This window comes from Pleuronectes platessa, chromosome 24, assembly GCF_947347685.1.
Source record: "Pleuronectes platessa chromosome 24, fPlePla1.1, whole genome shotgun sequence".
Taxonomy (NCBI): domain Eukaryota; kingdom Metazoa; phylum Chordata; class Actinopteri; order Pleuronectiformes; family Pleuronectidae; genus Pleuronectes; species Pleuronectes platessa.
Window position 1 is genome coordinate 1,295,153 of NC_070649.1, and position 27,390 is coordinate 1,322,542.

Genomic DNA, 27,390 nt, shown 5'->3' on the forward strand with positions numbered 1-27,390 from the left:
TAAGATTTTCTATCCAGCCCACTAATCCTCGGGCTGAAACGACTGGTGCTGAATTGGGTGTGTGGATACAGCTAACTGGAGAATATGTATCAGGTTATGATGGTCAGCTTCTCTGCTGCTCAGCTCGTTAAGTTCTGAAACCATCGTGTCCAGAAGTCACAGCAGGTCAGAGGTGGAGGGTTTCCTCAGCGTCAGCCATATTTACAGTGTAAAACACACAGGATGCCAATAGTAGGACGCCGGCTTTATATCTGAGGCTGGATTTGTTATCTCTCAAAACAGAGCTGAGAGGGAACATGGAAACAAGAGCATGGGAGGTATCGTCTCTGCTGTCACAGAGCCAGAGAGAAATGCCATTCTGCCTTTTTTCTGAGCTTGAGTTGAGGTTTTTTTTATGCCCTGGGAACCGGTGCTTCCCAACATGAGATCAGAAAATAGCAGCTGCCATGTACTGGGTGCTTTATAGCTGGAAACGCTGGAGAGACGTCAAGTGAGAGAAGCAGGAGGGTAAAAGTACCAGAGACCGTTTAGTTCGCTGACCTTTGACCTTCTACTGAAACTTTTAAGAATACTAGGTTCTTGAGGAGCTCAGGAATATTCAAATATATAACCTGTCACACAAAGTTCTAAATCATGGAGCTATAGACTGGTTCCCAAAGTCGGGGTCAGTACCCCTGAGGAGGTCGTGAGACACTGAGCACAGGGGTCACCACATGAATCTCTTAACCCATTAAGACTCAAACCGAGGAATAAAATCAAAGCTCAAATGAATATCAATGTTTATGGTTTTAAAAAACCCGTCCTTTGCTTTGTGGTCAGTGGCTAAAAGGTTTGTGAACCAGGTTTCACGTGTCTGTGTCTCATCAGCGTTGGGGAATATTTATCTTTTCACTAAATGCACAGTTGACATGCACTTTAATCTTGAATCATTAATCTCCTGTCCCGACTGACACCAGCATTTGAACCAGGCCAGACGGCCATCAAATATTTATTTCAGTTTCCATGTTTTGGGATTTTGTGCACAACAGCAATCACCATTACTCACCAGAGGCTCCACTTCATCCTTCCAGGGTGTGTTTGGCCCTTTAGAGCCTTTATTCAGAGCCGAGCAGCAGCCGCTGATATCATCCCTCCACCAGGGCAGATGTGTGGCTGCGCCGGGCAGTTGGAAAACCGCCGCCCTCTGAAACCTACCTGGGGATTACTTGATAAGAGGATTGCCAAGTGGAGGGATTTGATTTTATAGAATTAAAACTGTAATTCTCTCCACGGCGCGGCCATTTCTCCACGTTTTTCTATTTGCTCCCTGCTGCCGTGTTCTGGTTGGACCAACACGCTCCATGACCGCGTCACGTGTCCCCGCAGTGAGGACAGGGTCATGAGACTCGGTCTGTAAGTGGAGTGACGTCTGGACAGGAATCTGTTTGTGAAAAGTTCATCCATTACAGCAGAGAGTGTGCACTGGGAGGGTTTTGGATCCCAGTTGTTCTTATTAGGGTCCTAATCGAGACCCAAGGAGCAGGACGTGGTGACGTGTGCTCCTGTTTGTCATATCTCACTCCTCTACATCCGATCCTCCTCCTCCTCCCTTTTGTCTCCTCTGTATTCCCTGACCCTCAAGCTTGCGTATAGGTTTGAGGTCAAACTGAATTACTGAGGAATGTTCCACCGTTCAATGTCCGCTCCATCGGGCCCCAGCATGGGAGCACTTCCCCTCCATTGGCAGCCGGGGGGACTTTCATTCTGAAGGAGGTGGGAGGGTATGGATGGAGGGTTGGGGGGGGCGGGGGGGGCTCCTTCCAGACAACGTTCCCATGTGATTCCCTGTGTCTCTGCAGCGTTCATCTGCAGTGGGAGCTGCGAGCCAGAGCAGCCGGTTTAATGATGTGTACGTGTGAGGCACATCTCAGGATCTCGGCCGCCTGAGCCTTGTTGAGACGCTCTGCCTCTGTGACTTCAGGCCATGCAGCTCAATTAAAGCTCCTCTGAATGCATTCCTCCCCTCAGCCTACTCTACATTTATCTCCCCCCACGAGCTCCACGTGGGAACTCTAAAAACAGCCGCAGCCTTGCTCAGACCTCAGGGGCTGGCAGGAACCTGTTTTTGTGAATCTGCGAATCAGGCTGTGTTGTTTTCTCACTGTAAACACCAGGAACACTTCACGTCCCGGCTGAGGCCTCCTTCTTTCTGCTTCAAACGTTAACAAGTAGGAAATCCGGAGAATTGGGACGATCAGACGTCTCTGGCATAACTCGGAGTAATGTCACTCGGGGAAAAACATAAAGTTTAATGGTCTGACACGATTTATAAGCAATAAAAAGCTTTTATTTGGGAGCTATCAGCGGCTTATTGCATCCACTGACTGTTTTGCCCGGAGACAAAGCTTTGCCCAGACACCCTCGCCCTGCCGACTGCTCGGTGATGTCATTAGAGCCGGAGCATTTCTGTGGTTTTTTTAAATGGACGAACTCGCTTCCATGTGAGTTCACCAAGGTGCACGGATTCCAGGGCTGTTTTTGCAGTTAGTGCCTTTCGTCCAGTTTGTTTATATCTCTCATATTCCCACCTCACAAACCTCACAAAGTGTTTCAGCTCTTGGAAGAAGATAAAAATCCCCAAAGTGGATTTGTGTTTAGGTCGTCGTTCTGCATGCCGACAGTTTACGAGAGTTGTTGTCCTTGTTTGCCACCCACAGCCGACACACTTCCACCGACACATGCATCTCACATTTCATATTTCTGTCCCGGTCACGGTGATGCAGCGCGAGCCGTTTACGAGCTCGGGGAGCCGGGGTCGGCGTTGTATTTGTGGTCGTGTGGGGAAGGGAATGTCAACAAACTCCAGCTCCCTGCTCTCCTGGCTGTAAATCAGAGGATAACAGCAGCAGAACCCTCCAGCGGCTGCAGGAGACGCTCACCTTCATGCTGTAAAACTCTTCCTCAAACACCTCTCTTGTTTTCCTCCAGCCATTCCGTGGCACTCTTTACTTAGAGGGGATCACAATGAGCACAGTAACTTTTAATGACTTGATTACCAGCATGCCAGAGCGCCAGAAGGAGGAGGCCATGGTGATGTACGCCTGAGACGCCTCAGAGGACACGGAGGAGAGAGCGGCTTCACCTCCGTCTGCAGATCTTTTGATTTAAGAATGCATCAGTGAGAAGGTTATTTGTCTATCCCAGAAACTAGGAGTTGAATCAGGTGATGCAAGAAGCTGAACATGTGACTCCTACAGTTGAATTTATGACTTCTGCACACATGCACCCGGCAGTGAAGATGGCAGCCCCTTGGCTCGAGTGCTCCCGTTCACCACACTTTTGTCTCTATTGTAGGTGAAGCAGCCGTTTGTCCGCCTCTGTAAAGAGCTACTGTTTGCCCCCCCCCCCGTTCCAAAAAGCGGCGTGTTGACAGCCGCTGTAAAACACCCGTAGCCTTTGCACAGTCTCCATGAGTCAGCAGAGGCTTCTAGTGTTACGGTACAGTAGTAAACGTGAGTCCCTGCTCAATTACTCCAACGCAGGGGCAGGCAGGGTGGGAAACACAGAACAATGCAGGGAACATGTGACTGAGATATGATGTGTGGCTGCTTTTCCACCACTGGTGCCCGTGGATGTTGCTAGATTTAACTGGTTAAAGAGGAGGGGGGGGCATCCAGGATTCAGCTGATGCCTGTAGATCCTTCTCCACCTGCCTCAGGAGGTCGTCTCTTTGGCCTCACACGGCTCCTGACTCTCCAGAGCAGCTCCAGCGCCTCACGTATGATTTATCACCAGCTGGCTGTGGCTGCGGCCTCAGACACAATCACACGACGCCACATGCAATCAAGTTATTTTGAAACATACCTGAGCAGAAGCAGAATTCCTGCCAAGTGAACAACAGGCTTTGTTTATCATCGCAGGTAAACTCTTAAATCACGGGAGGGTAATTGCAGTCCAGAGTGAAGGGCGCTTTACTTAAACTCAATTATGTCTGGAAACAAGCTCGTCAACCATCTCTGGAAAAAGTTAAACACACACTGTGGATTATTACCTGCTGGCATGCGGCTGTGAATTAGTGATTTCAAAACAAGGAGTGTCTGGATGAAGGTGTTCTTGTCTCCTTCTCTCATCTTCTTCATATCTGCAGTTGTTCAGCTCCAGCGGCTGCGAGGAGTCATCTCCCTCTTTTTATGTTTTGGACATAAAAGATTCAGAAACTGTGAGAGTGTGTGTGTGTGTGTGTCTCCGCCCGGGTGTTTGCACATGTTAGCTCATCCGTGTGTTTGTGAGTTCCCCCCAGTGTGTCGGCGTCTGGCCCCGTCCTCCTCGTCCTCCATATGAGCCGCGCCGGTGAGTAAACTCCTCTCGACAGACAGCCGGGTGCTGCGGCCATCTTTAAAGCACATCTGCTCGCTCTCAGCGTTTGGTTTGGTCTGGACAGGAATGCGTCTGTGGTTTGGAAACAATTGAGGTCAGACCCCGCGCGCGAATAAGAAAACATTTAGGGAGACAGACAGTGAGGCAGGGGTAATCCACGCTTGGCGAGCACATTCCTCTGAGCTCACAAGGAGTCCCGGAGGATTCCTCACGTCTCCTTTCTGCTGCTTCAGAAGTGCGGAGATGCTTTTGATGTGATCCTGGCGGAGAGAGGGATGTTTTTAAATCCCTGCCCTCACTCTGATTTTACAGATAATTCCTCAGAGTCGATTACGGCGTGGAAGAGAAATCATTTCCTCACGTCAGTCAATCACGTGGTCGGAGAAAGTGTCAATCCAACCCTGTCAACAAATAACAAAGAGTTTATTCATCGCTTTTATGTTGCAACCAGTGTAATTAAACCTTATCAGGGCTGCTGGCTCTATGTTATCAGGGGGGGGGGGGGGGGACATAAACAGCTCACTGCACTTACCGTGTTGTTGACTTTGGTTAAATGTGGCTAATCGTGATCATCTCAACTCGTTGGACTGCATTACTCACACGTGTCCAAACAAGGAGCACAACACAACACAACATGAAGAGGAAGTGTTGATACGTCACTTCAGGGTGTGGACATGAACCACACGGTTTTAAACTACAGGATATGTGTTGTTTCTACACAACGTGCACATACACACACACACGCTCGGAGTCAGAATGTGTAAGAACAAAGAAGAAGAACGTGTTGAGAGCACAAACACGTCCCTCTGTTGTTCTCTGTGTGGAAGCTCATCACATTTCACCACGTCAATAATTGATGGTGTGCCGTGGCCGTGCTGGGCTGGCAGGGTGGGAGGGGGGGGGGTGCTGACATGTGGCTCCTGTCTTTTGGGTCCACCGTGGAGGTCAGGAACCAGCTGTGGGCGAGGTGGAGGGAGCGGCCGCGGGTCAGGCCGCCGCTCGGCATCCATCCATTCCCTGGTGATTGATTGGAGCTGCTTAATGGATTGGGACCAAATGAGCGCTCACAGATGTGCACGCATCAGAGGCTGGAAGCAGATGTTTATGCTGAAGCTGATTCTCTGACGCCATCTCAGTCTTTGGTGCTTGATTGTAGAGAGGAAACGACACGAGGCTGCAGGCGGCTGTGGCTCAGGGGAAAGGGTGGGACGTACACAAATCAGGGGGTCGGTAGTTTGATTTCCTGCTGGGCCAGTCCAAATGAATTCAGAGTTATTCAAGGTGTAAAAATGCTCAGTTTTGATATTAAAATATAAAGTTCTCTATTTTCTGATCCATTAGTTGTCAGATCAGTTCCCACCCGTGTGTCCCGTGGCCCTCCTGCCAGTTGTTACTCTGTTTTCCTGCCACACTGGGTTGGATGTTATAACTTATCAAACGCCTCGGCGAGCTCTTTGTCCCACGCTGAGGGCTCGGCTGCACATTTTTGGATCGGAGCAGAAGGTTACATAACCCTGCAGCGGGAGGATTAAGGATGGGAATGACCGGTCCGGAGCCGGAGCCAAAACCGTAGCCCTGAGTCCCTGTGAACAGGATTCCCTATGTGGGGCACGGGGATCGCGTGCACATCAGGACTCTCAGCGCAGCGGGGGTGCAGATGCTAATACATAAATGCATGGAGGCTCAGCTCTCGTCCTGACATTTTATGCTTCTCTTTCGCTCTGTGGACATTTGTGGTTGAAAACGATTGTGGTGTTTAGCTCCCAGTAAGCTCCAGTGACAATATTGAGAAGACGGGTTTAGACTAATGCATGTTTTATACTCTCTGATGTGCGTGTTCATGTCAGAGAGAGGAACTGCTGCAGGGAGAAAGCTTTAATCTGTGAACATCTTTCTACAGAGGAGAGATTAACCCCACTTGATATGAGTCAAAGGAACAAGAAACCCAAAAAATGCAGAGGCAGCACTTTCTTTGTCTTTCATTCTGTGTTTAACAGCAAACGGATTACAACACACCTCACAGTGGTGAACACACACCTAACAGCGCTGAACACAATGCAGTTCAGAGCACGTGGGTCCAACGTGTCGGCTCAGGCTGGCAAACGCCCCCCCGCCGCCGCCACCGATCCTCCCTCGGCTCTGACAGGTCGTGTCTTCGCTTGCCACACAGCGCCGGCTCGCTGTCTGAGGGTTTACACAGTGTGAGGAGGAAACAGGGTCGATCTGCTTCACGCCGTGGTGCTGCTGGAGATGATGTCTGAGCTGTGCAGACTGTGTGTGGGTGGAAAGCAAATGGTTCGTGTGCAGAAGAGCATGTTATCCTGACATTTTCAGAATGGTGCTAATGCCTCTTAAAGCATTAACTCTTATGGCACAGAAATACATCAGTAGAATAGAAAGCGGTGGAGTTGGAGTCGAGCGCTGCCTCTGCCGCTCGGCGGGAAGCCATCCACTGCTCAGGCCTCCGCTGCTTTCAGGTGATTCCAGGTCAGCGGGAACTGCTGGAGGTGCACGTGGACACGGCTGGTGATTGGCTGCTGGAGTCAACTCAGCCGAGCTGTATAATGGGGGGAGGAAGAAAAACAGCAGAGGAAGAGGAAGAGGAGGAGGAGGAGGATGAGGAGGAAGAATGTATACATGGTGAACTGTCAGCTTGTGCTCTCAATTTATCAGATCTAGTTTAAACAGATCTAGATCTCCCAGACACTGTGTAAACTGTTCTACCTTTTTAAAAATACAATTGTGACTCATTACAACCTTTTGTTTTTGCTATTTAAAGACGTTTTTTTCAAGGAACGCGACACTTCTCATAATAACATGTCTGACTTGGTGCTTTTCTGTGTTCCTGCATTGTGGTGTTTTTACCATCCACACAGTCAGACATCACAGAAGGCATCAGTTCTCTCTCTCTCGTTCTCTAGTCTGTGTAGATTGAATTATTCTGTGGGAAACGCTGAATACAGCCTCAGATAATCCGTCTCTACTGATCGTGTGACCGCCGGTGTTTTCTCTCCCTGCCGTGTTATCACAAGCGTTCGAAGCAGTGACCATATCTACAGCAATAAGACCGGAGCAGTGATAGTTATCCTTCAGACTGCGACGGCCCTGACATCTACGAGAACACGTGTTTCAGCCTGGACCCACCGCAAACACACAAACCTGCTTCCACAGATGCCCTGAGATAAGACCCAGTTTACACAGCTGTGAAAGTTTTACAGAGCCAGCGATTGGCTGACGTGGATCAGGATTGAAAAGCAGATGATGAACTCGGAGCAGAATCCGTCCAAACACAAACCGAATAAGGCCGATCACAGATTGTTCTCACGTGCCGCTCTGACGCAGCTCCATCAGTAGAAAATGCCGATGAGCCTTTTGCTCTGGATTACTGTTATTCTGACTTGTGCCAATTACTATAATTACGTGTAACGCAGAATGTCAAATTTGCTCTATATTTGGAGTTGATTTTTCTCGGGGTGCAGTTGGCTCATGCTCCGCTGCTCCTGGAACATGCCTGTGCATAAGTGGCCTGAAACTTAACCCGTTACAGGGCTGACGCTCAGCCATAACACAGACTGGAGGAATGCCAGGCCGCGGCTGTTAACAAAACAATATCTGAGCTGAGAGGTTCCAGAGGCCGACTCTGTGTTCGCTCCTCCAGGTAGCGTCACGGTGTGAGCGTACAGTGTGCGGTAAGAGGAAGGGACACATTGTGTAACGTGTGAGAGTGTGTGAGTCAGCCTCAGATGTGGAACACGCAGTCGCACACACACTCTTTTTAATGAATGGACTCGCAACACCTTCACTTTAATAAACGCACACGCCCAACCACCTACTTTTAAGAGCACACAAACCTAATGCAAACACACACACACACACACACACACACACCCAAACACACCCCCATGTCTCACTTTGCTCGACTTTCTCACGGATTTGTCACCATGTGTTTCACAATCGGAGTGCCAGGCTCAGCTGTAGCTCACTCAGGTCCCATTGCACGGGAACGCCAGTGCTAGTGTCTGGTCTCGTCCCAGCGTTCCCAGTCCAGACGGTCGACTGTATACTTCCCCCAGCTGTGGCTTAATCACTGGTGGGGGGGTTTTCCCCGACAGGTAAGCCGCTAGGAAACAATGATGTGTTCTCAGAGGCGACAGGGTTGATGTAAGTCAGGAGTTATTGTGGGGGGGGGGGGTTTGTGTGTCTGCTGTGGTGAAGAAATGTGAAAAATGTGCAGGTGATTGTGTTTAGTGTGTCTGTGTGTTGAAGTCACGTCTTCATTCGGTCCCACAGCTTCACGTTAGCACCCTGGTTTTATTCTGAAGGATAACGTGACACAGGAAATGATATTCAATGCGTCAAGACTTTTATTTTGTTAACAAATATCACAGAAATATATTGATTTGTGTGCAACAAATGGTTTGTGATGGATTTTTGTCAATTTCCTTTGGGACAATAGAGTTGTTATGTTGTGTATTTACTAATTGATGTATTCATTAGCCTAATTAGTAGCCTTGTTAGCAATTAGCACACGTTTCTATGTAAAAGTGATGATTAGACGACGTGTCGTGGCTCATCCGCCTCCTGTCAGAACCACAGATTGTTTATAAAGATACAGGAGATGTATCGTCAATCTTTATTTACAGTCGGTGCTCGAAACACTGTGTTCATTTGTTTTTTAATTAAAGAGAACACGTCACGGAGATTCAAGAGGAGGCGTTTCACTCCCCAAACATTTGTTCTTGCTCCTGCACTTTGCATAAAGACGCTCGGTGTGTGTGTGTGTGTCTGTGTGTGTGTGTGTTTCATCTGCGGCTGTCGTCCCGGAGCTGTCTGTGTTCCTCTTGCGTTTCAGTTGTGTTTCCTCAGGAGAGCCAATAAAACAAGCTTCTTTATTATCCGAGCTGCTGAGCCAAGATTTATCCCATTAAAGTCTGGAATGCCCTCACGTGGGAAAGGGATTGGACGCGCACAGTCCATTTCTTTGTTTAGCCCGCTTCACGTGTGTATTTGTGAGTGTGTGGTAGAGTGAGTGTGTTATGAGTGTGTGTCTGGGTGCAAGTTGTGGAGCGAGGATGCCCTGCTTTTTGTTTCCTCTGAGCTATTTTTGTCTGGACAGAACTGCAAGCTCTTTGTTTTATGTGGTCAGCGGACGACCCCGTCTTCTCCGTGTGTGTGTGTTTTTGTGTGTGTGTGTGTGTACATGTGTGTGTGTTGATTTGCTGGCAGCCCTCTGTGGGTTCTGCAGAGAAAGATGGAAACGTTATTGTTTTTTTTTCATTAACTGAATCTATACTAACTTTTGATTGATTGAAACGTTTCTTATGGATTTGGTGTCAACACGTTCTGTCTGTCAGTCTGTCTGTCTTTGTCCCACGTGGACTCACTGGTCTTTCCTGTCTCCTCTCTTCTCTCCAGAGAGAAGCTGGCCGTGGCTCGCCTGCAGAGGGAAGTCGCACGGAGCCGGACTGAAGGAACAATGGTAAAGTACAGTGGAGCCGCTCGACCCTGTAATCTGCACAGAGCCACAACTGCCACAGTTTCCCCGGCCAAAGTCAATCTTCAGGGTTTCAACACCTCAGCACTTAGTTTTAAAGCTAAACTATGAAGCTTTTTCATATAAAACATTAAATTCACTGACTAAAGAATGTTGAGCGTCATACCTACGTCCTGTCGTCGGGTTTCAGCCACAAAAACAACCCAAAGAATCCAAACCTCCAGAGACAGTTTTCTGTATTTGTTTGTTTTCTGTGACACATTGACTCTCTGCTGCTCCTGACTTTCTGCAGGAGCAGCAGGTTCTCAGGTTCTCTGTCAGGTTGTGGAACAGCACCAGGCTCCAGCTGCCTCGCACGCGGCTTCGCAGGAAACTGCTGATGTCGAGCTTTCACCAAAGAATTCAGATCTGCATATAAACGTGAATATGATATAGCTCCAGCGGGTGGATGGAGTATGTTTGTGTAAGGGAGGTCAGAAAGGGAAAAGCCGAACCATGTGATGAAGCTCAGCTGATTGCTGCCTCGGAGCGAGCGGCTCTCACCACCGGCCCAGCTGCTCTGCCGCACCTGATTCCCTCTGTGGCCGCTCGCCTGGAGCAACAGCTCACGAGGGCCGACACACACATATACAAGATGTGTGTGTGGTTCTGTATCGATCCCTGGAGGAGGAGGGCCGGGCTTTTCTCTCTCTCTCCACAGTGAAGGAGGTCACAGCAGGAGGTCAGAGACAGAACAGCGGCCCTGGAGCTGGGCAGGGAGTCAGTGTATTGCTCAAGGGCACTGCAGCACTGCAGATTCCTGCTGTTGTTGAGGCTTGGGTTTAATTCAGAAACAGTAGCTGCCCCAGAGACGTGTTTGTTGTGGGGCTGACGGAGAACGTGAAGAGTTCTTCTTCCTCAGGGGAAGAGGAGATAGTGACACACAGAGGTGGCCATCGCCTCCAGGGTTTGTTTAGATCAACTTAAGGAGGAAGTCACATGATTGCCTGACGTCCTTCTCGCCCTCGTTCTACGAATTCCCCTCCTCCCTGACCTCTCAGTGACTCGACTGCCCCCCCTCTCCGTCATGCATGTGAACCACGGAGGCTCCTCATCGATTTCCACAGTCGGGAGATAGAGTTAAGATGAGTTCCAGGTATCACCATGACCTAGAGTCATGTGAGCAGCTCTGTTTCTGATTGGTTATAGCTCTATGTTGTTTTTAATACTGACTCATCATTGTGACCTTTCTGCGTTTCATCGGTTTACCTGCCTCCTCTGGTGGCCACAAGGAGGAAGTGCGGCCAGAAGAAGGAAATATAGCATCGATAAAGAGAGTGGTCGCAAAGTTTCCCTCGAGTTCCAACGTGGTAACTCGTGATCTGACATCCTCCTCCTCACGTAGCAGTCACAGATCTATGATCACGGTGCTATAGAAAACCAACCTGTGTTACACCGAAAAGTTCCCTTCTCTCTTTAACGATGATGTGTCGGCACCTCCAGGCGACACCTCCGTGTGTCAGCACCTGCATCACCAACCTCTCATCCACTGACCTCAGAGCAGTTTACAGAAAACACATCCTTCTGCACGCCGCGAGACTCCGGCGCTCCGACTCACACGAGAGGGTGACATGCTAATTATTACTTTGGAGCGGTGTGTGTGTAAAATTACCATCGGCGCTAACTCAGGGTCGAGGGAGAGAGGGATGAGTTATCTGTGCCAGACAGGAGGGTGGATGGGGGGGGGGGGGGTGGGGGGTGTTGGATGAAGAAAAGGAGGAGGGGGATATCACTAAGCTCCATTTGAAATTGGGATTATCCCCACCGGAGTCCCCCCTGCACTCTCTCTCTCTCTCTCTCTCTATCTATCTCCCCCTCTCTCTCTCTCTCTCTGGCATTCCTGGGAGGCTTCGGAGCTCCGGCACGGTTCTTCAATGGAGATGAGAAAGAAGCTGCTGCAGCGAGGAGATAATTGTCAAAGTGCTGGCGGTGTGAAGTGGGAGCCGCTCACCAGCCGCAGACCCCCACACCTGACGCCCACTTCCATGCCCACACCCTACCCCGTTGCACCCCCCCCCCCCCCCCCCCCCCCCCCGTCTTCGCCTGCCAGGGGACTAACCCGGAGAGACAGATTTAAAAAAAGCCTGGGACTTTTGAAGTGGCTCTGAATCGGATGCCTCTCTTTAACAGCCTCTGTTCCCTCGCTCTCTACATCCATTAGGCGTCTGTGTGTAACGCCATCAGACAAACAGGCAGCAGACACACACTGAGGTCCAGAGCTGGTCTGATGAGCAGCTCCACAGCAGCAGAATGTGAACAGCATCTGTGAGCTCCAGGTTAAACAGCTGGAAAAGAGACATCATTAACAAGACGCCTCACTGAGGAGCGAGGGCTTTAATTGGGCCTCCTGGTGTGGGCCAGTGGCGACTGGCTCCTCTTTTATTATGGATCATCTGAGGGAATAGAACTAAAACTATTGAATAATCTGCAAAGCATCTGCACAGCAAACAGTGTGCACACAGTTTGTTTCTGAAACTCCACACCACGGCCCGGACACGGAGCTTCTTGCGTGTTCTGCTGAACGCCCGTCTTTAAAACAGTTACAAGAAAAACATGTGGGTTTCCCTCCAGGTGTCGGGGAGAGCACAGGTCGCGGTTTATTCTCCCTGCAACAAGCCGGCCCTGTCTGCCGGGAGTCAAACCGCTCATTCACGACCTCGGCGCTGCTGTAGGTTGCTCTCTGGAATCCCTCAGAGCCAGGGGCGTGGTGGTGGCGCAGGGCAGGGCCGCACCCCGTCGTTTGATGCCACTCAGAAGTGCAATCTGAGTCCGTCACGGGGCAGGATGCTGGGTTTCCTGTCAGGCAGAACAGAAGTCTGTGTGCAGGCTCGTAAAGAGGGAGGGGGGGGGGGGCGGCGGGGCTCTCCATTAAAGAGGCATTTCAAACTGTGGGCTGAGATTATGACCACTGGAAATGGCTGTCTAAACAAGATGTGAAAATAAACCATCCGGCTTCGGGAGGGGCGGGGTTTATTTGTCTTGGGGTTTTGTGGACGCTCAGCGACACCCGAGCTTAAACAGATACGAGCCTCACACGTCCAGTAGAGTCACACACTGGCATTTATTTGTGTAGACTTAATTGTGTAACTGTAAAATCAGATCCCTGCAGACAGAATATCGGAGAGGGAAGAGGAGATAAGGAGGGAGTCGCTGAATGAGTGAATATGAAGTGGAATGGAGCAGTGTATGAAATAAGCCCTGGAGCAATCAGCTATTTCTGTCCCTGAAAACACGTCTTTCATGAGCAAGACATCGTTTGAAACGCTGCATGAACTTTTAATCTGTGATTCCACTGAACTCGAATGTCCTCGGTGACGTGCTGAGCGGTTTGCCGTCAGAGGTTTGCGGATGAGCTTGACCTTGACCACGACTCCCCATCCCGGGATCTGTGATTAACGTCTCTACCCCGACCTTCAGCACAGATGTATCCTGCTCATGTTCTGGTTTCTGATTTGATTACTGTTATTACTGTTAAAGATTCATCATCAGATATATTTAGAGGTTTCATATCTATGAAGTGAGGCGATGGAAAGTTTCTACATCTGGTGTTGAACTGGGTCCGACTGCGTGGAGCCTGAATGACATTCACCAGTTGGGACTGCCGCTCGGCTTAACCAGGGTTTAATTAGTTAGTAGTAATTAATCCAGGGTATCAATGACAATGATTTATGAATGTTCAAGCCGGCTTTGAGACGGACGTGTTTTGCAGCGTGTGCTCAGCAGATAAAGACGCGTCTGAGACTCGGTCCTGGAGGAGCTCCCGCGCTGAGGGACCTTCTCAGAGGATCTGACAGCTGTTTGGAAGACGTGTGACAGCGTGGAGGTTCAGGGGGGGCCGGGGGGGGGGGGGGGCGCGGGGACTCAGGTGCTGTCTCTGCAGATTGGTCTTATCAGGGCCGGACAGGGCCGAGGGCAGCGGTGGGGTCCCCCCCCCCCCAGCGCTCGGCACATTCACCGGGTGACGAGCGCTGACAGCCAGGCTCAGATCACATCTCCACACCGGGCCACTCTGACTCCGGGAGCGTGGGTGGGGCGGGGGGGCTTTCCCTTGGCAATGATAAATGGGCCACTCTTATGATTTAGCATATTCCTGGGGTGTGTGTATTATTTGCTATAGTGCCGGAGGCTGTCTCCAGGAGAGGTGCCCCACTCCAGTGCAGTGGAAGCTCCATGATAATTGAATTGATGGAGCCCTGGGGGACAGAGGACAGGTTCTTACTGAATAAAACAATGTTTGGATTCTAGAACAAATCATCTGAGAAAACACATGTTCCTGTGAGTTTCTCCTCATCATCAAACTACATGCAGCTTCATTGGAAAGTCGAACAGTGACTCCTATGTTTTATATTTTGTTGACTTGATTCCGACAATGAAATCTAAATTACGGGATTTTTCATTTTCACCGTTTGTTTTTCCGTCTCCTCGTTGAACATAATTCGCTCGTGAGTCGTGTCAGGTAGATTTTCGGTGGCGAAGACAAAAACTCCCATGATCCCACGCTTCTTTACAGTGTCATCAAACTAGGTCTTTTGTTATTGTTTTAATTCAGAGACCCCTAGTGGCCGAAAGTTAGATACTGTACGTTTAATATCGTTTCCTGTAATAAATCATTTTAGACCAACATTTTACACTCTACCCTATCGCTGTAATTAATATCATATCCTCTAATGGAAATACTTTGAATTAGATTTAATCCAAAGCCCTTTGTATATCCTAAAAACACAATGTCCACACCTTCTTGATTTGTCTATTGTTGTGCGTCTGACGCAGCATTTCAAATACATTACATGTGCAAGCTAAGCAGTGGAACCGTCCTCGTGTTTCACTTTCATTTGACTTCAGGCTTTGCTGATGAGCACACACACACACAAAGTGCCTAGTGGCATGTTTTATTTATGAATGAAGAACCTGCTCGGTGTATTGTGTCCCTGATGTTTGCTTTAGCAGCGAGCCACAGATCCCCTCCCGGCCCTTTGATTAGGCAAAGAGCTCCAACTGAAAGACAGAGAGCACAGTGGGGTGTGGGGGTGTATGGGGGGGGGGTTGTTCTGTGTAATGAAGAGATTATTGCGCCCCCTGAACTGTACCCCAAACCCTCCATTAATGCACAGACGTATACAGTTGCAGATGGACGTCCTGCAGCAGCAGAGACTCGGGCCGGGCACTTAACCTGATCACGTTGCTCTGTAGCTTTTCTCTTTATGGGAGCCGGCGTCGCAGGCACAACAAGGTCTGTAATTAATTTAGAGTCCTCTGTGGATCTTGGAGGGTATCGGGGGGTGGGAGGGGGGGGGGGGGGAGTCTTCTAGTAATTCAGCTCGGATGAATACCATTACCATCTAATGCCGTCCAATTACAGAGGCGAGCTTCATCCCGGGCTCCTCTGCAACTAATAGAATCCTGAGGAGAAGCAGGGAGGTCGTCCACACGGCACACCACGCAATTTGTTTTTATTTTATCTCTCTATCATTTATTCCCTGCAGTGCAGTGAAATCAATAGCGTCCTGCAGAGCGCCCGGGTTCTCCACATGTTGATGCTGATGGATTCTGTCGCATGGAGATGGAACCAGTTTGGATCAGGCAGGAAATGAAACCGTCCTCGTCCGTGACAGAGGTCAAATCTAATCCTGGAACCTCCAATCTGTGCTTGGTGCAGATATATGGCTCAGTGGGCCGATATAAAAACTGCCGCCTGGGCCATTTTATAGATTACTTGTCCTTTTCCATTTCATATTGCTTTTTTTTTTTTTTTATTTATACCTCCCCAATCTCTGTTATTGTTTGATAGAGCTGCTTTTTGTGGCAGCTCCGGTTTAATCCCAGTTAAATGTTGCCCTCTGCCGGTGGAAACCAGTAGCACACCCCCCCCCTCATTCACGACGAGCAGTGAAGTGAGAGGATTATCTGCTCAGTCCCTGGATTAACTAAAGTAAATATTCTCACACAGAGTTGCCAGGCGGGTTCTCATCCCGGTGTTGACTCTGAGACGTCTTCCCAGGGCGTCCTAGCAGCCATGTTTAGGAATATGCTTCCAATTAGCCACACCTTCACACAGGAGGAAAAGGAGAAAGGCTGTATTTGCTGTACACACTAAACATTTCAACACCATAATGTATTGCTGGGGGATTCTGGCCACATAAAGATATGGTAATGTTTGATTTAACGACCACGGGCCTTGTTAAATCTGAAATTATATATCGAACAAAAGCAATAGAGGCCCCCCCTTTTTTTTTTTTTTTTACTGCAACGTGGACCATAAATCCTGAGCTGTTATTGAGGATGTTGGCAAGTCTCTGTCAGCAGACACAGAGCGGTCGGTGGTTTATGCCTCGGGCGTCAGTCGGGCCGTTTGGGCAACGGGAATCAGGATGAAGCTCCTGCTCCTCCTTTGTGAGGGTCCAGGCCGGCGTGCGGAACAATACTGTACACATGAATACACCAAGAGGAGCCCTTTGTGCTGCTCTGCATTGAGCTGAAATCCAGCTAAACTACCACAAGCTCCCTCTTTGCGTCATTAAAAACATGTTGTGAGTAAATATTGTGTTTCTTTTTTTTTTGGAGCCTCCTCTTGACCCATTTTCCCTCAAAGGAAGATGCTGAAAAGGAGCCAGGAAGTCTTTGGTCTGTGTCCAAATATATAGGTCCTGCACTTGGCAGCGGGATGAACTACTTTATGTTTCTGGTCCACTGGATTTACAGTGGCCATTACTCCTGTCAGGGGGCGGGGGGGGGGGGGGCTCCCCTGTTGTGTGAAGAGCCGCTCCACATAGTAGCCATGGATTTACGGCCACCGAGAGGAGCCGAACCGTTTTTTTAACGGTGACTTGGGTTTAATAATCTCTCTCCTCGACGGATTCACCCCGTTAAAATCTGCGTCGCTGCCAAGGAACCAAAATGTGAAATATGGTTTTTCTATTGGCTGCGTCTCAGACGGCGTGCTCACACTGTAAGAAATAAAAAAAATAAAAACGCTCTGAAACGCTCTGTAATTTACAAGCTTCTGCTTTCCAGTGGTTTAGACAGTTTTCTCTCTTTCATGCTGCAGCTTTGAATCATGAGAAGAGACGCTGATGACGCATGTAGGATCCCTCTCACTCCACTAGATGTCCCCATAGTGCTTGGAAAAGCCCCTCAGCTTGAAGAGTGGAAGAAAAGATCATTTCTCTTGAGCACAGTATCTCTGTGAGGATGAACCAGAATCTGTATCCTCCCAATTACAGTCACGATAACTTCACACCACAGCGGCTGCAGCTTTACTTCTTGTAGGTGAAAATGTAAAATCATTGTTGAACCAAACAAATGAGACATTCGAAAAAATCTGTTGTTCAGCAGAAGCTCGGTTTGCAAGAGAAGCATCTTCCCTCTGACACTCTGAGCTCGTCTCTGTGGGCTGGAAGCTCATTTGCAGAGACTTTACAATCTCCTGTTTGTTCCTGACGAGACGTTCGACCACTGAAACCTTCTGCTGAGAAAACTGAGCCAATTGTTTTGTGGTAAATTGTCAGTGGCAGCGTCCATGATGATTCCAGGGGTTTACATGGAGAAGAGACAGATCCTCACTCGTTTCCAGCGTCAGCTAAAATCCGAAGCTCCTGCAGAACTTCTGTCTCTGGATAAACTCAGTTGCACCCCCCCTCTCATGGTGCATGGTGTGTGCAGTTGGGTAGGAGGGGCAAGGACGGCTCCCTCTTCTGGGAGCAGGTCAGAAAGTGAAGAATCCAATTAAGCAAAAAACTTTTAAAAATGTGTCTCTGGTGAAAACAGGGGGACAGATTAAACACGTCCATGTGATCTGCAGAGACTTTGCACATCACTGACTCTCCTCCTGAGGATGAAGGAGTTAAACTGAGCTTCAGAGAAATAAAAATCCATAGCAACAATGGAGCTGAAATGAAGTGGGAGCGCTCGGCGGTGAGAGGACGACCCGGCCTTTCTGTCGTGTGGAGCTTTAATCCTGAGCCGTGGCTGCAGAGGATATTGAGCCGCCCCCGTTCTACCACCTGCTCCTCACTGACGAGCTGTGGATTCAACATCCATCACAAGTCGAGTCACACGAGGTCACGTTCAACCATGAAAACTATTTATTTCCTTTGAGAATTCGTCGTATTTACAGAGTGAGTGTGTTTGCGGAGGAGGAGAGGAAATGCTGCGGATGTGGTAAACAAGCTTTTCTTAGTTATGGCTCCATTTGTGACCGTTTACGTCTCAGGGACCTTGGAGCTGTAAATATTCAGACGGCTCTGGAATGAAAGTGGACGAGTGGAGGGGAAAGGATGGAGGCGTGAGAGAGCAGGCTCTGAGATGAGGTTTGACATTTGGTGTGAACTTCTCTGTAGCAGGGACAGAAGGAAGGAGAGCTTCATTAAGATCCTTCCAAAGAAACAACAAACTACAGGAAGTAACGACAATATGGAAGCTTAAATGCCATCAAGCCTCTATTGTCCTATTTCAGATATTCCAGAAAAGAAAGATATTTGAATGATCTTTAAGTTTCTTGAGTCCTTTCAACGAGGGTCAGAGGTCAGGGTCAGAGATGACCTCCTTCCTGTCAGGGCTTCAGGGAGCTTATACTTTCAGGAACCATAAATAAGGAATATGACTTAGAGACACTAGGGTTGATCCTTTGAGCCGTTAGGCCACACACCGTTGTCGCCACTGAGACCTAACCACAGTTGTGTTGTTTTATTTGTGTGTTCGCAGCGAGAAAAGCTGATCCACGAGCTAGAGGAAGAGCGACGCCTGCGACTGGAGAGCGAGAAGCGTCTCCGGGAAGTGACGGAGGAGTCCGAGCTGGGCCGGGCGCAGATGGTTTCACTGCAGCAACAATTCTCCAGGTAAAGATCATCATCATCACAGCTGGACATGGAACTCCCTGTTCAGTGAGTAGTTGGGAGACAAACTTTAGAATCCACGTCTCCTCCCTGCTCTCCCTGTTTCCTTCACTTCTCTGATCTCATGGTTTTTATCTCGGTGATATTTCTCCCGGCCGTTTGACCTTGTCATCAGCCGGAGACGGGCGGATACATTAACTCCGGCTATTAAGAGTCTGAGTTATAAAAAGTACAAAGGGCTCCAACAATGCTGCTGTCATAACTGGAGTCACCTCTGTTTCATGACCTCGTCCTCCGGCACCGGGCTGCTGAGGTGTGACAGAACCAGACGCCACATCAAGAGGCAGAGCGGCAGGGATGCTGTAATTAGGCGATAGGCGTTCACTTCTTTCTCTTCTTCAAAAAGAGAGAGAGAGAGAGAGAGAGCGTCCAGAGGATTTCACATTGGCTGCTTATCTTCTCATTAAGCTGGTGGAGAAAATCCTGTACATGTTAATGGTCCCAGTGTTACAGTGCAGACGAGGGTAGAGTCGCCGCCGGGGGAAGAATAAAATATTTAAGAGCCATTCCGAAGATTTATCGCACATTTAAAATGTTCCATTGTCGCCTCTGAATTAAGCTGGATTGAGTTTCTGGCTCGGTGCATCACGCCCTGCATTTCAGACAGTTTACACTCCAGAGCTGCAGCTGCAACCACCAGGGGGCTGAACGTCTCAACTCGCTCCTGCTTGTGCTCAAACTGTTCGCTTGCACTCAGACAAGTTGCTCCAGCTTCAGCTCTTCTCCTCAAACTCACGCTCTGATTTCACCTGTGCCGTGGAGGGAGGAGAGCATGACCCCGGTTGAAGTAACCACCTATAAGCGCAGGGTTTTGAGTGAGAGCATTATGAAATCTGATAAATCCTGCTCTCAAACTGAAATACCACGAAAAACCAAACCCTGAACCCAAACCAGGCCGTGTCCTCGTGTGCAGGACTGCAGCTCAGACTGCAGCGTCTCCCTGTCTGACCTGCACTCAGACTTATTCTGTCCTCCACACATGTCTCCAAGAAACAGTGATTCTATTAGTGGAGACGAGGGAAACTCAGATGTAGCGGTGGATTAGTGGACAGGGGCAGCAGCAATATGAGAGCCGGGGAAAGTGCTGCAATTCTATTAGGAAGGAAATACAATAAATAAAGCTGATCCGTGATTGGCTGCGGTGAGGGTCCCCGCCGGGACACACGGTGGCAGAGGTCGCCCAGATGGATGGTTCTCATTGGCTGCCAGACGGCTACTGGTGCTCTGCAGTGCTCATTGTCATCACGCTGGATTGCTGTAATTTCCGTTTGTCGTGTAGCGTCGGTGGTTTTGTGAATCCTGCGGGAGCGCCCCCCCCCCCCCCTCCAGCTAACGGGATTCCAGTCTCACTGTCAAAGTCTTAATCTTTGTTTAAGCGTTGCTGAGTGCTTATCTGGATGTGAATGAGCCAGTCCCTGTGTTTACTGGTACCTGGTCCCCTGCAGTGGATTAACATGCTTCCATCGCAGCCAATAATCAGTGGCGCTGTGCCCCGGTGGCAGATGGGACATCAGTGTGGCCACTTTAATTAGCCACTTACAAACCAATAGAAGAAGAGGAAAAATAAAAGATGACTCGGTCACCGGGCTCCTGACAAGTGTCTTCCCATGAACCTTTGACCCACTTGCGCCTGCTGCTTGCTCGGCTGTTTCCAAGTTATTGGCTTATGCACGTGCACGGCTTCACAAGCGTGCACGCTCGCCGTCCAGCAACAGACGACCATTATTCGTGTCTGAAGCTCCTTTCTCCTCCGGGACCTTCGTCCATATCTCCTGATTGATTGGAGCTTGTTGTTTGCTGCGCATTAGGGGAAAAGAAAGCTCAGTTCATCAATGTGTCTTTGCAGATAACAGCCACAAATCACGTGGACGTCCAATCTCTTAAAGAGACTGAGATCTGTTTGACCTCCGGCAGCCATTGATCTGCGTATCGCTAATTAATTGAGGGTTGTGCTTTGAATCGGGAGTGTGGCAGTGGAGTCGTGCTCGTGAGGAGTGGAACCACGAGAAGGATAAGACTCAATATGCAAATTAGTCTTTTAAAAAGGATTTTACACGCTCTGCCAGAAACAGGGTGTAGTTGGATTTAGCTAAATGCTTCTTTCTGATCCGTGGCACCAGGAGACGGAGGTGTTCTGTGATGATACGACACAAAGGTAACGAGCTGTTGTTAGTGCTGCACTGTGCAGCATCACAAACACACACACACACAGACACACACAGACACACACAGAGGAACAAACAGGCGAATCCACACCGAGCAGAAGAGATCAGACAGTCGCTGCTGCTGCCAGACGCACTCTGGGGAATCTCTGCTTCTTACGCTCTTTGTGTGTGTGTGTGTGTATGTGTGTGTGAGAGAGTGTGTGTCTTTAAATCTCTCACACTTCTTGGCACAGCTCGCACTTTCAAAGTAAAACCATCTCTGGCCACACAAGCGTTTTTATTGCTCTAATAACGCACATCTCCTAAACAGTTGTGTCATTGTCTCAGCAGCTGTGAGCACAGACATCAGGGTCAGTTACGCTACTAATTGATTATTCATGTTGTGTCCTACACTGGTTGCTGGGGTCATGTGACCGGGGCCTGACGAATCAGGGAAGGCGTGTTCTAAAAAGACCCAATCAGCATGTGTTTGTGGGCGTCTACATTATCGTTAAATCTCCGTTTCTGCTCGTCTACACTGAAACGCTGCCCCCGGAGTTTTCAGAGTGAAACAGCGTCAGCAGCTTTTTTATAACCGTGAATCACAGAAGTGTGGATTCAGCTTTAAAACACAGCAACTGGTTTGTTTCCTTCTGCTCTCGTTTGTTTCCACGGCTGAGATGTGGAATCCTGCATTCCTCCAGTGACTGACCACTTAGCTCCAGACATACTGTAGGTCCACACACACACACACACACACACACACACACCCTGGGCTCTTATCCTGGTGCAGGTCACATGTCCAACCCCTCCTGACTTGGGTCAACCCCCCCAAAGACTTCACCACCACTAGCGAGGCCGGCCGTCATTAAACTCCTGTGGATTAGTGGGAGTCTCCAGCCCGCAGCCCGGCAGCCTGGACGCCTCGGCCCACCCTGGACGTCCCACAACTCCATATGGGCAAGACATTAAGGAGCCAGGACGGCAGCGTGGAGGAGGAGAAGGATGGGGACACCAGGAGACACATTTCACATCCCCGTCCTCTTGTCCTTCAGCTCAGAGAAAGCGCTCAGTGAGTTGTAGAGACAGAAACATAATCCATCCTGTGCGTTCTGGACGTCTCTCCTGCAAGGACACGTCCTGAAACCAGCGTCCCTTCCTGTGTGACCACGCTCAGACAGGATGACCGGCGAGCACACAGGACCACGGGGGCCGCCGGGGGCCCCACGTTAACGTCTGGCCTGAGGATGAGGGAGGCGGGCTCCAGGTAATTAGATTTGTTTTCTGTGCGTGGAGAGGAGCCGGAGACGGGACCAGGCTCCTCCGCCTTTCTTGGCGATTTGTCAGCAGCGTGTAGTTTTGCTTACCGTGCTCATCCTCTTAAAGACTTTATTGTGGTCCCTCCTCTGCCTGGTGAGATTAGACTCCTCTAGAAAGGGAAAAGGAGGCGGGTGCTCGCCGCTCTCCAGTCCGCTCACACACCTGGGCCACGTACACAGGTTCAATTCCCATATCTTCGTGCCACTTGCGTATTCTCTGACTTATCTCTCTTTGTTTTTGTGTCACTCTTGTTCTCTGTGAGGCGTTCGAGGTAAACCAACTTGCCAATTCCCCCACAATGCACGTGGGCTCATCAGCAAAACCAGGGGCGTCCGCGACCGACCCGCTCCTCCTGACTTTGAATCACTGGTGGCAGGATATGGGAGACTTAGGGGCTGGACTAACAACATCAGCAGCCGGCGATGACTGGTGCCTGCAGATTTACAGCCCCCCCCCCCACTGTGTGTGAGAACATGCGTGGACACGTGCATACACAAGGAGGCAGATGATGTAAACAGGCAGGAATGGCAGCACTCTTCAAGTCTGGACGTGTTGTTTGGACGGTCACGCTCAGCTGGAGGTGCCGCCACGCTCCGCAGAGTGAAGTCTCAGCACGCCGCGAGTGTGTGTGTGTGTGTGTGTGTGTGTGTGTGTGTGTGTACTGTATGCATCCATGTGCTACTCCCATTACCGCTGCACCACAGCTGGAGCGGCGGAGCAGAGCGCGAGCCGAGTGATTGCTCTGTGTTTGCAGATCAATGCCCTCTCTTCTAATCATCCGAGCGTCCAGCCACGCCTCGCTCCAGTGTTTTAATTTGAAGTGCCCCCCCCCCCCCGTGCGCAGGCTGCAGGATTCAACCCGATGAATCAGGCCCCTGTTCAGGAGGACACATCTGGGGTCATTAACGGGATGGGGAGGGGGGGGTCAGCCTTTTGAAGTCACTTCCTTACTCCTGCCCAATGGGGACCAGGCCTGTTAAATAGATAATAGGTGTCTGGACTATTTCTGGAGTTATTGGTCCGTTTCAGCCCAGTTCCCCGAATTCCAGCAGGGAAATTACGTCTGATTGAACTTAATTTGGGTTTTTCTACTCGATCACTTGCTCTAAAAGGCCAGAGCTTCCATTTAAATCACCCATTGCTTTCTTTTTCATATCAGAACACACAATCCACACACACACACACACGCTGGGTTTGTGACTGGCTCGTAACTATGTCAGTTAAATCACACACACACAGACACACTGAACTTCCGGCCGGGATTAAACAGCAGTTATGATGTTTATAGATTTGGTGAAAGAGGTCAGATTACAAGCTTTTTGGTAAAGTAGGGCAGCCGTGCTCACGTCACGTCGCTCTGGTTTGGTGAATCACAGATTGTAGCCTGACCCGGTGGCTGTGGTATAGATCTGCTTTGTCTGGCAGCTGCTGCATTTGACACAGTTATGAGTTCTGCATATTATCACAAGTAACTCGATTGTTATCATCTCTGTTTATGATGTCCTGCAGATAAATTATTACATATTCCAAATATGATTTAAAGAAATAAAGACAAATACAAATTCGAGGATAATTTATCTGGAAAATGTCCGAAAAGTTGGATTCTTGAAATTGCTTATTTTTCCTGAACACAAATATATTTTGTTTGATATCATAAACGTTTAAGAAAACCATTCCAGAAGTTTAAAGTTCCCGTTCTTTATATGATGGTCTGGTGGTGTCCTCCACCCCTGACCCGCCTCCCACTCAATCTCCCCCGCTCCCAAACGACCCGTCTTCTGAGCGGTTGTGGCTCCGGCTGTGAGTAATGGACTCCTCGCCGTCCTGGTGACTGAGGTCTCCCACTGGGACGTCTTCCTCTGTCTCACATGTGGGACACACATGGCTGTTACCTCGACGCGTTGATGCATCCAGCAACACGCTCTCGAGGATTCAATAAGCTTCTCCTCGCTGCTGACTGCTTCCCTTTGGCCAGAGGTGAACATGTGGGACGGCCATCATGGAGTTCCAGTCTAAATCCTTCCAAATGTAGTGGATGAGGAGGGGGGGGGGGGCACCTAAATCTGGTTTCCTCCATATGTTCATTTTAATTTAGGCGCCTTTACACACGGCCAGCTTTACGCTTCTGGTAAAACAGTTTGCTGGTTCATCTGGAAAGGATCAGTATTTAAATGAGGAGGTTTTCTAACATTTGCGATCAGATAATTAAGATAAATAGTTTAATAGAGCAAAAAGTGTGTCTTAATAAAGCCGTCAGATGTCGGAGGCTCTCTCCCAGCGGTTGGTCGACAAATATCAGACTGAAATATGACGGTGAGAGTCGACTCAATGCTCCGGCCTCTTGATCTCCATTTCTCTGGCATGTGTGTTTTGTTGCTCAGGTCAAAGGTCGCCGGCGAGGGTCATCGGTCGTGAGGGCGCAGACCTTTGTAACACGACCCCGCTGTAACGTGCATGACTCTGATGTGCTTGACTTTTACTGTCCCCAGTCTCCAGGGCTGGACAGAGCCCCTCAGCAGAAAGAGGAAGAAGTTCGTTCCTCTCCTCATTGAGGTCACGTCTCAGAAAGGGTCTCCTTGCATGTTTTCTACCAAACAGCTCTAAGAGGATAAGAGTGGCTTAGCGTTGGGTTAAGCTTGGCAATCACCCGGTGGGCGTACATAAGTGATTCGCTGGAACGGAGTCTCGAAGAAGAATGGAATATATTTGTGTGGTAGAAGGAGAGGTTTCTCTGGGAGCTGGCTGACGTCAGATCAGGCGGCCGATGGCCCCGACTCAGCCACACAGCCAGGTGATTGTTCTCCGTCTATCGGTTCAGCCGCGGTGGGATTTCCACATTGGTTCAAATCTGATTAAAGGGTCTCGGCCGACCTGAGCCTCTGACAGCGCAGATGAAGTGAGAGTGTGAGCGGAGACAGATCTGCAGCTTCTCTCCATCACGACAGCTGCTTTGTTGTTTGAAGGGTTTGGTTCTGTTTGATTGTTTCACTCTGATCTTTAGAATTCTCTTTGTAAAACTCATTTCACTCTCAGATTAGTATCCTTATCTGTAGGTTTGTTTCAGGGAAAAACAACAAAGGGCCACACTTTGATTTTTTAAATTCAGAATAAAATATGTGGCTGGCTGCACAAACCTCCAAACGTGGCAGGAGGCAGATCAGCAGCTCCTGCCGAGTCCGAGCTGTGAAACATGCAAACACGCCGGCGCTCCCTGGCAGGAGAGCGCCCCCTGGAGTCAACACACGAGCCTGTTAGAAGCCCGTGCTAATGAAAAGTGGCACATTTGGAGAGGAGATCGTTGAGAAGATGAATCTGAGACGTCCTGCAGAGAAGTGTGATCGTGCTGCGAGCGTCCTGGCGCTTTGCCCCCGCGCACGGAAAGTGTTGAATTTAATGACGCCAAAGCTTCTTAACCACCAGCGAAGTAACACACAACTGCACACAGACACACACACACTGGCTGACAAAACCGGGGGATCCCTCTTGTTAGTCGTGCTTCATCCCTGCAAACCGTCCCCGGCTTGCCTCCCAGCGGGGGGGCCTTCTCCTCTGCAGAGGGCTTAACGTGGGACATATGGGAAAGTCCTCTCCTGCCAGATCTCTGTCTCTGCACAGTGTGGGATAATGACACACTGGAGACACGGCCAGGAGAAGCAGAGAGCAGGAGATCTGCTGTCGGGCCGGCTGTGTAACCCGGCCACGGGGCCGAGCATGGTGTCTGTCGATTGAGCGACTGCGTGGCCTATTTCCTCCCGGAGACCCACAATGCAGCAGCAGCGTCTGGGTCACTGGATCGAGCTGTGAGGACACAGGGCCGGACGCTCACATGTCTCTGCATCTGGAGCTCAGGGACGGCTGCTCGCTCTATCTGGCCTTTTTCAAGAAGAATGGAGGAGGTAGAGAAGGAGAAAAGCTGCGGGTGGGGTGAGTGTTGAGCCGACGTCCTTACGTGAGCAGGTCTTTTGATCGTTCTCAGGTTTGTGGAGGAATTTGTCATTTGCACTTTCAATGAATAGAAAGAGTTTTGAATGAAGGAGCTCCTTTCGTTTGATGTCATTGTCACTGGACGGCTAAACGGTGAAGTAGCAGAAGAAGAAGAGAGGAAGTTTTAGAATCTGTCCTCTAATCGTCCTGGTGTGTCCTGTCTCTGGACATCATGTGTGTGTTCTGTGTGTGTGTGTGTGTGTGTGTGTGGAGGTGAGGGGGGTGTGATCGCCTGAAGTCCGTCAAACCTCAGGCTGGAAATTGATTGGACCCTTAATTGCGTTTCCTGCCCGGCTGACGAGCGGCGCGTTTGAAATTCAGGCCGTGCGGCGGGGGGGGTCAGGAGAGTCAGAATTTGCTTTCAACTCCACAAACGTGCCTTCGGAACACACACACACACACACACACACACACACACAGACACACACACGTCCTTCCCTGGATGGTGTTTTCAGCAGGTCGTTGACGAGCACTTTGAGATTGATCACACCGTCACTCTGAGCAGAACAGGGTTTATTCTCTATCAACTAATGCTCTGTCACCGGAGCTCCATCCATCCATCATCTGCCTCACGCTCCCTCTCTCCTGTAAATACCTTTCAAGTGTCGCAATTCACGATACTGACAAATTGCACTGTTTATTTTATGGGATGTTTTGTCGGCCACGCGTCTCGTTTACTGCCTCTGAAGCAAAATGTTTTGTTTACTTAAATGAGCTTCTCTGTGTTTCACTCACTCGTAATTAGATCTCTCACTAAGAAGTTTCCAAGGACGTGTGTTAGGGGTTTGATTGATAAGTGTTGGTTCTAGTTGTCAGTGGGACATTAGTAGAGACGAGTGGGACGTAGGTGTCCACAGCAGGAGGGGGGGGTCATAAATGGAAGTTTAGGTAGAAGTGCAAACGTCTCTGCAGAGCTTAAAACACCAGAATACAATAATGTTGTAATATTAGGAGAATAAAGTCGTAAATTTGAGAGAATAAAGTCGTTATATTGGAAGTATAAAGTCATAATTGAGAAGAAAGTTGTGAGAGTAGAGTAGAAATAGATTTTTCAGGATATAAGCAGCCAGGAGAACATGCATCATTTTATTATATGTGAAACCAAAGTAGAACAAGATGCTGCAAATTCCTCGTTTTATCACAGACGTCTGATCTTCTGATA

The 27,390-nt window shown here is 49.3% G+C and overlaps 1 protein-coding gene across 1 annotated transcript in view; it reads left to right on the plus strand.

Annotated features, from left to right (window-relative positions):
• Positions 1-27,390, plus strand: part of LOC128431124 (nck-associated protein 5) — a 100,947-nt gene that overhangs the window by 43,242 nt on the left and 30,315 nt on the right. Inside the window, exons 7-8 of the mRNA XM_053417346.1 lie at positions 9,772-9,835; positions 18,590-18,723. Of these exons, the coding sequence (XP_053273321.1) occupies positions 9,772-9,835; positions 18,590-18,723 (198 nt within the window). The remainder of the gene's footprint in view (positions 1-9,771; positions 9,836-18,589; positions 18,724-27,390) is intronic.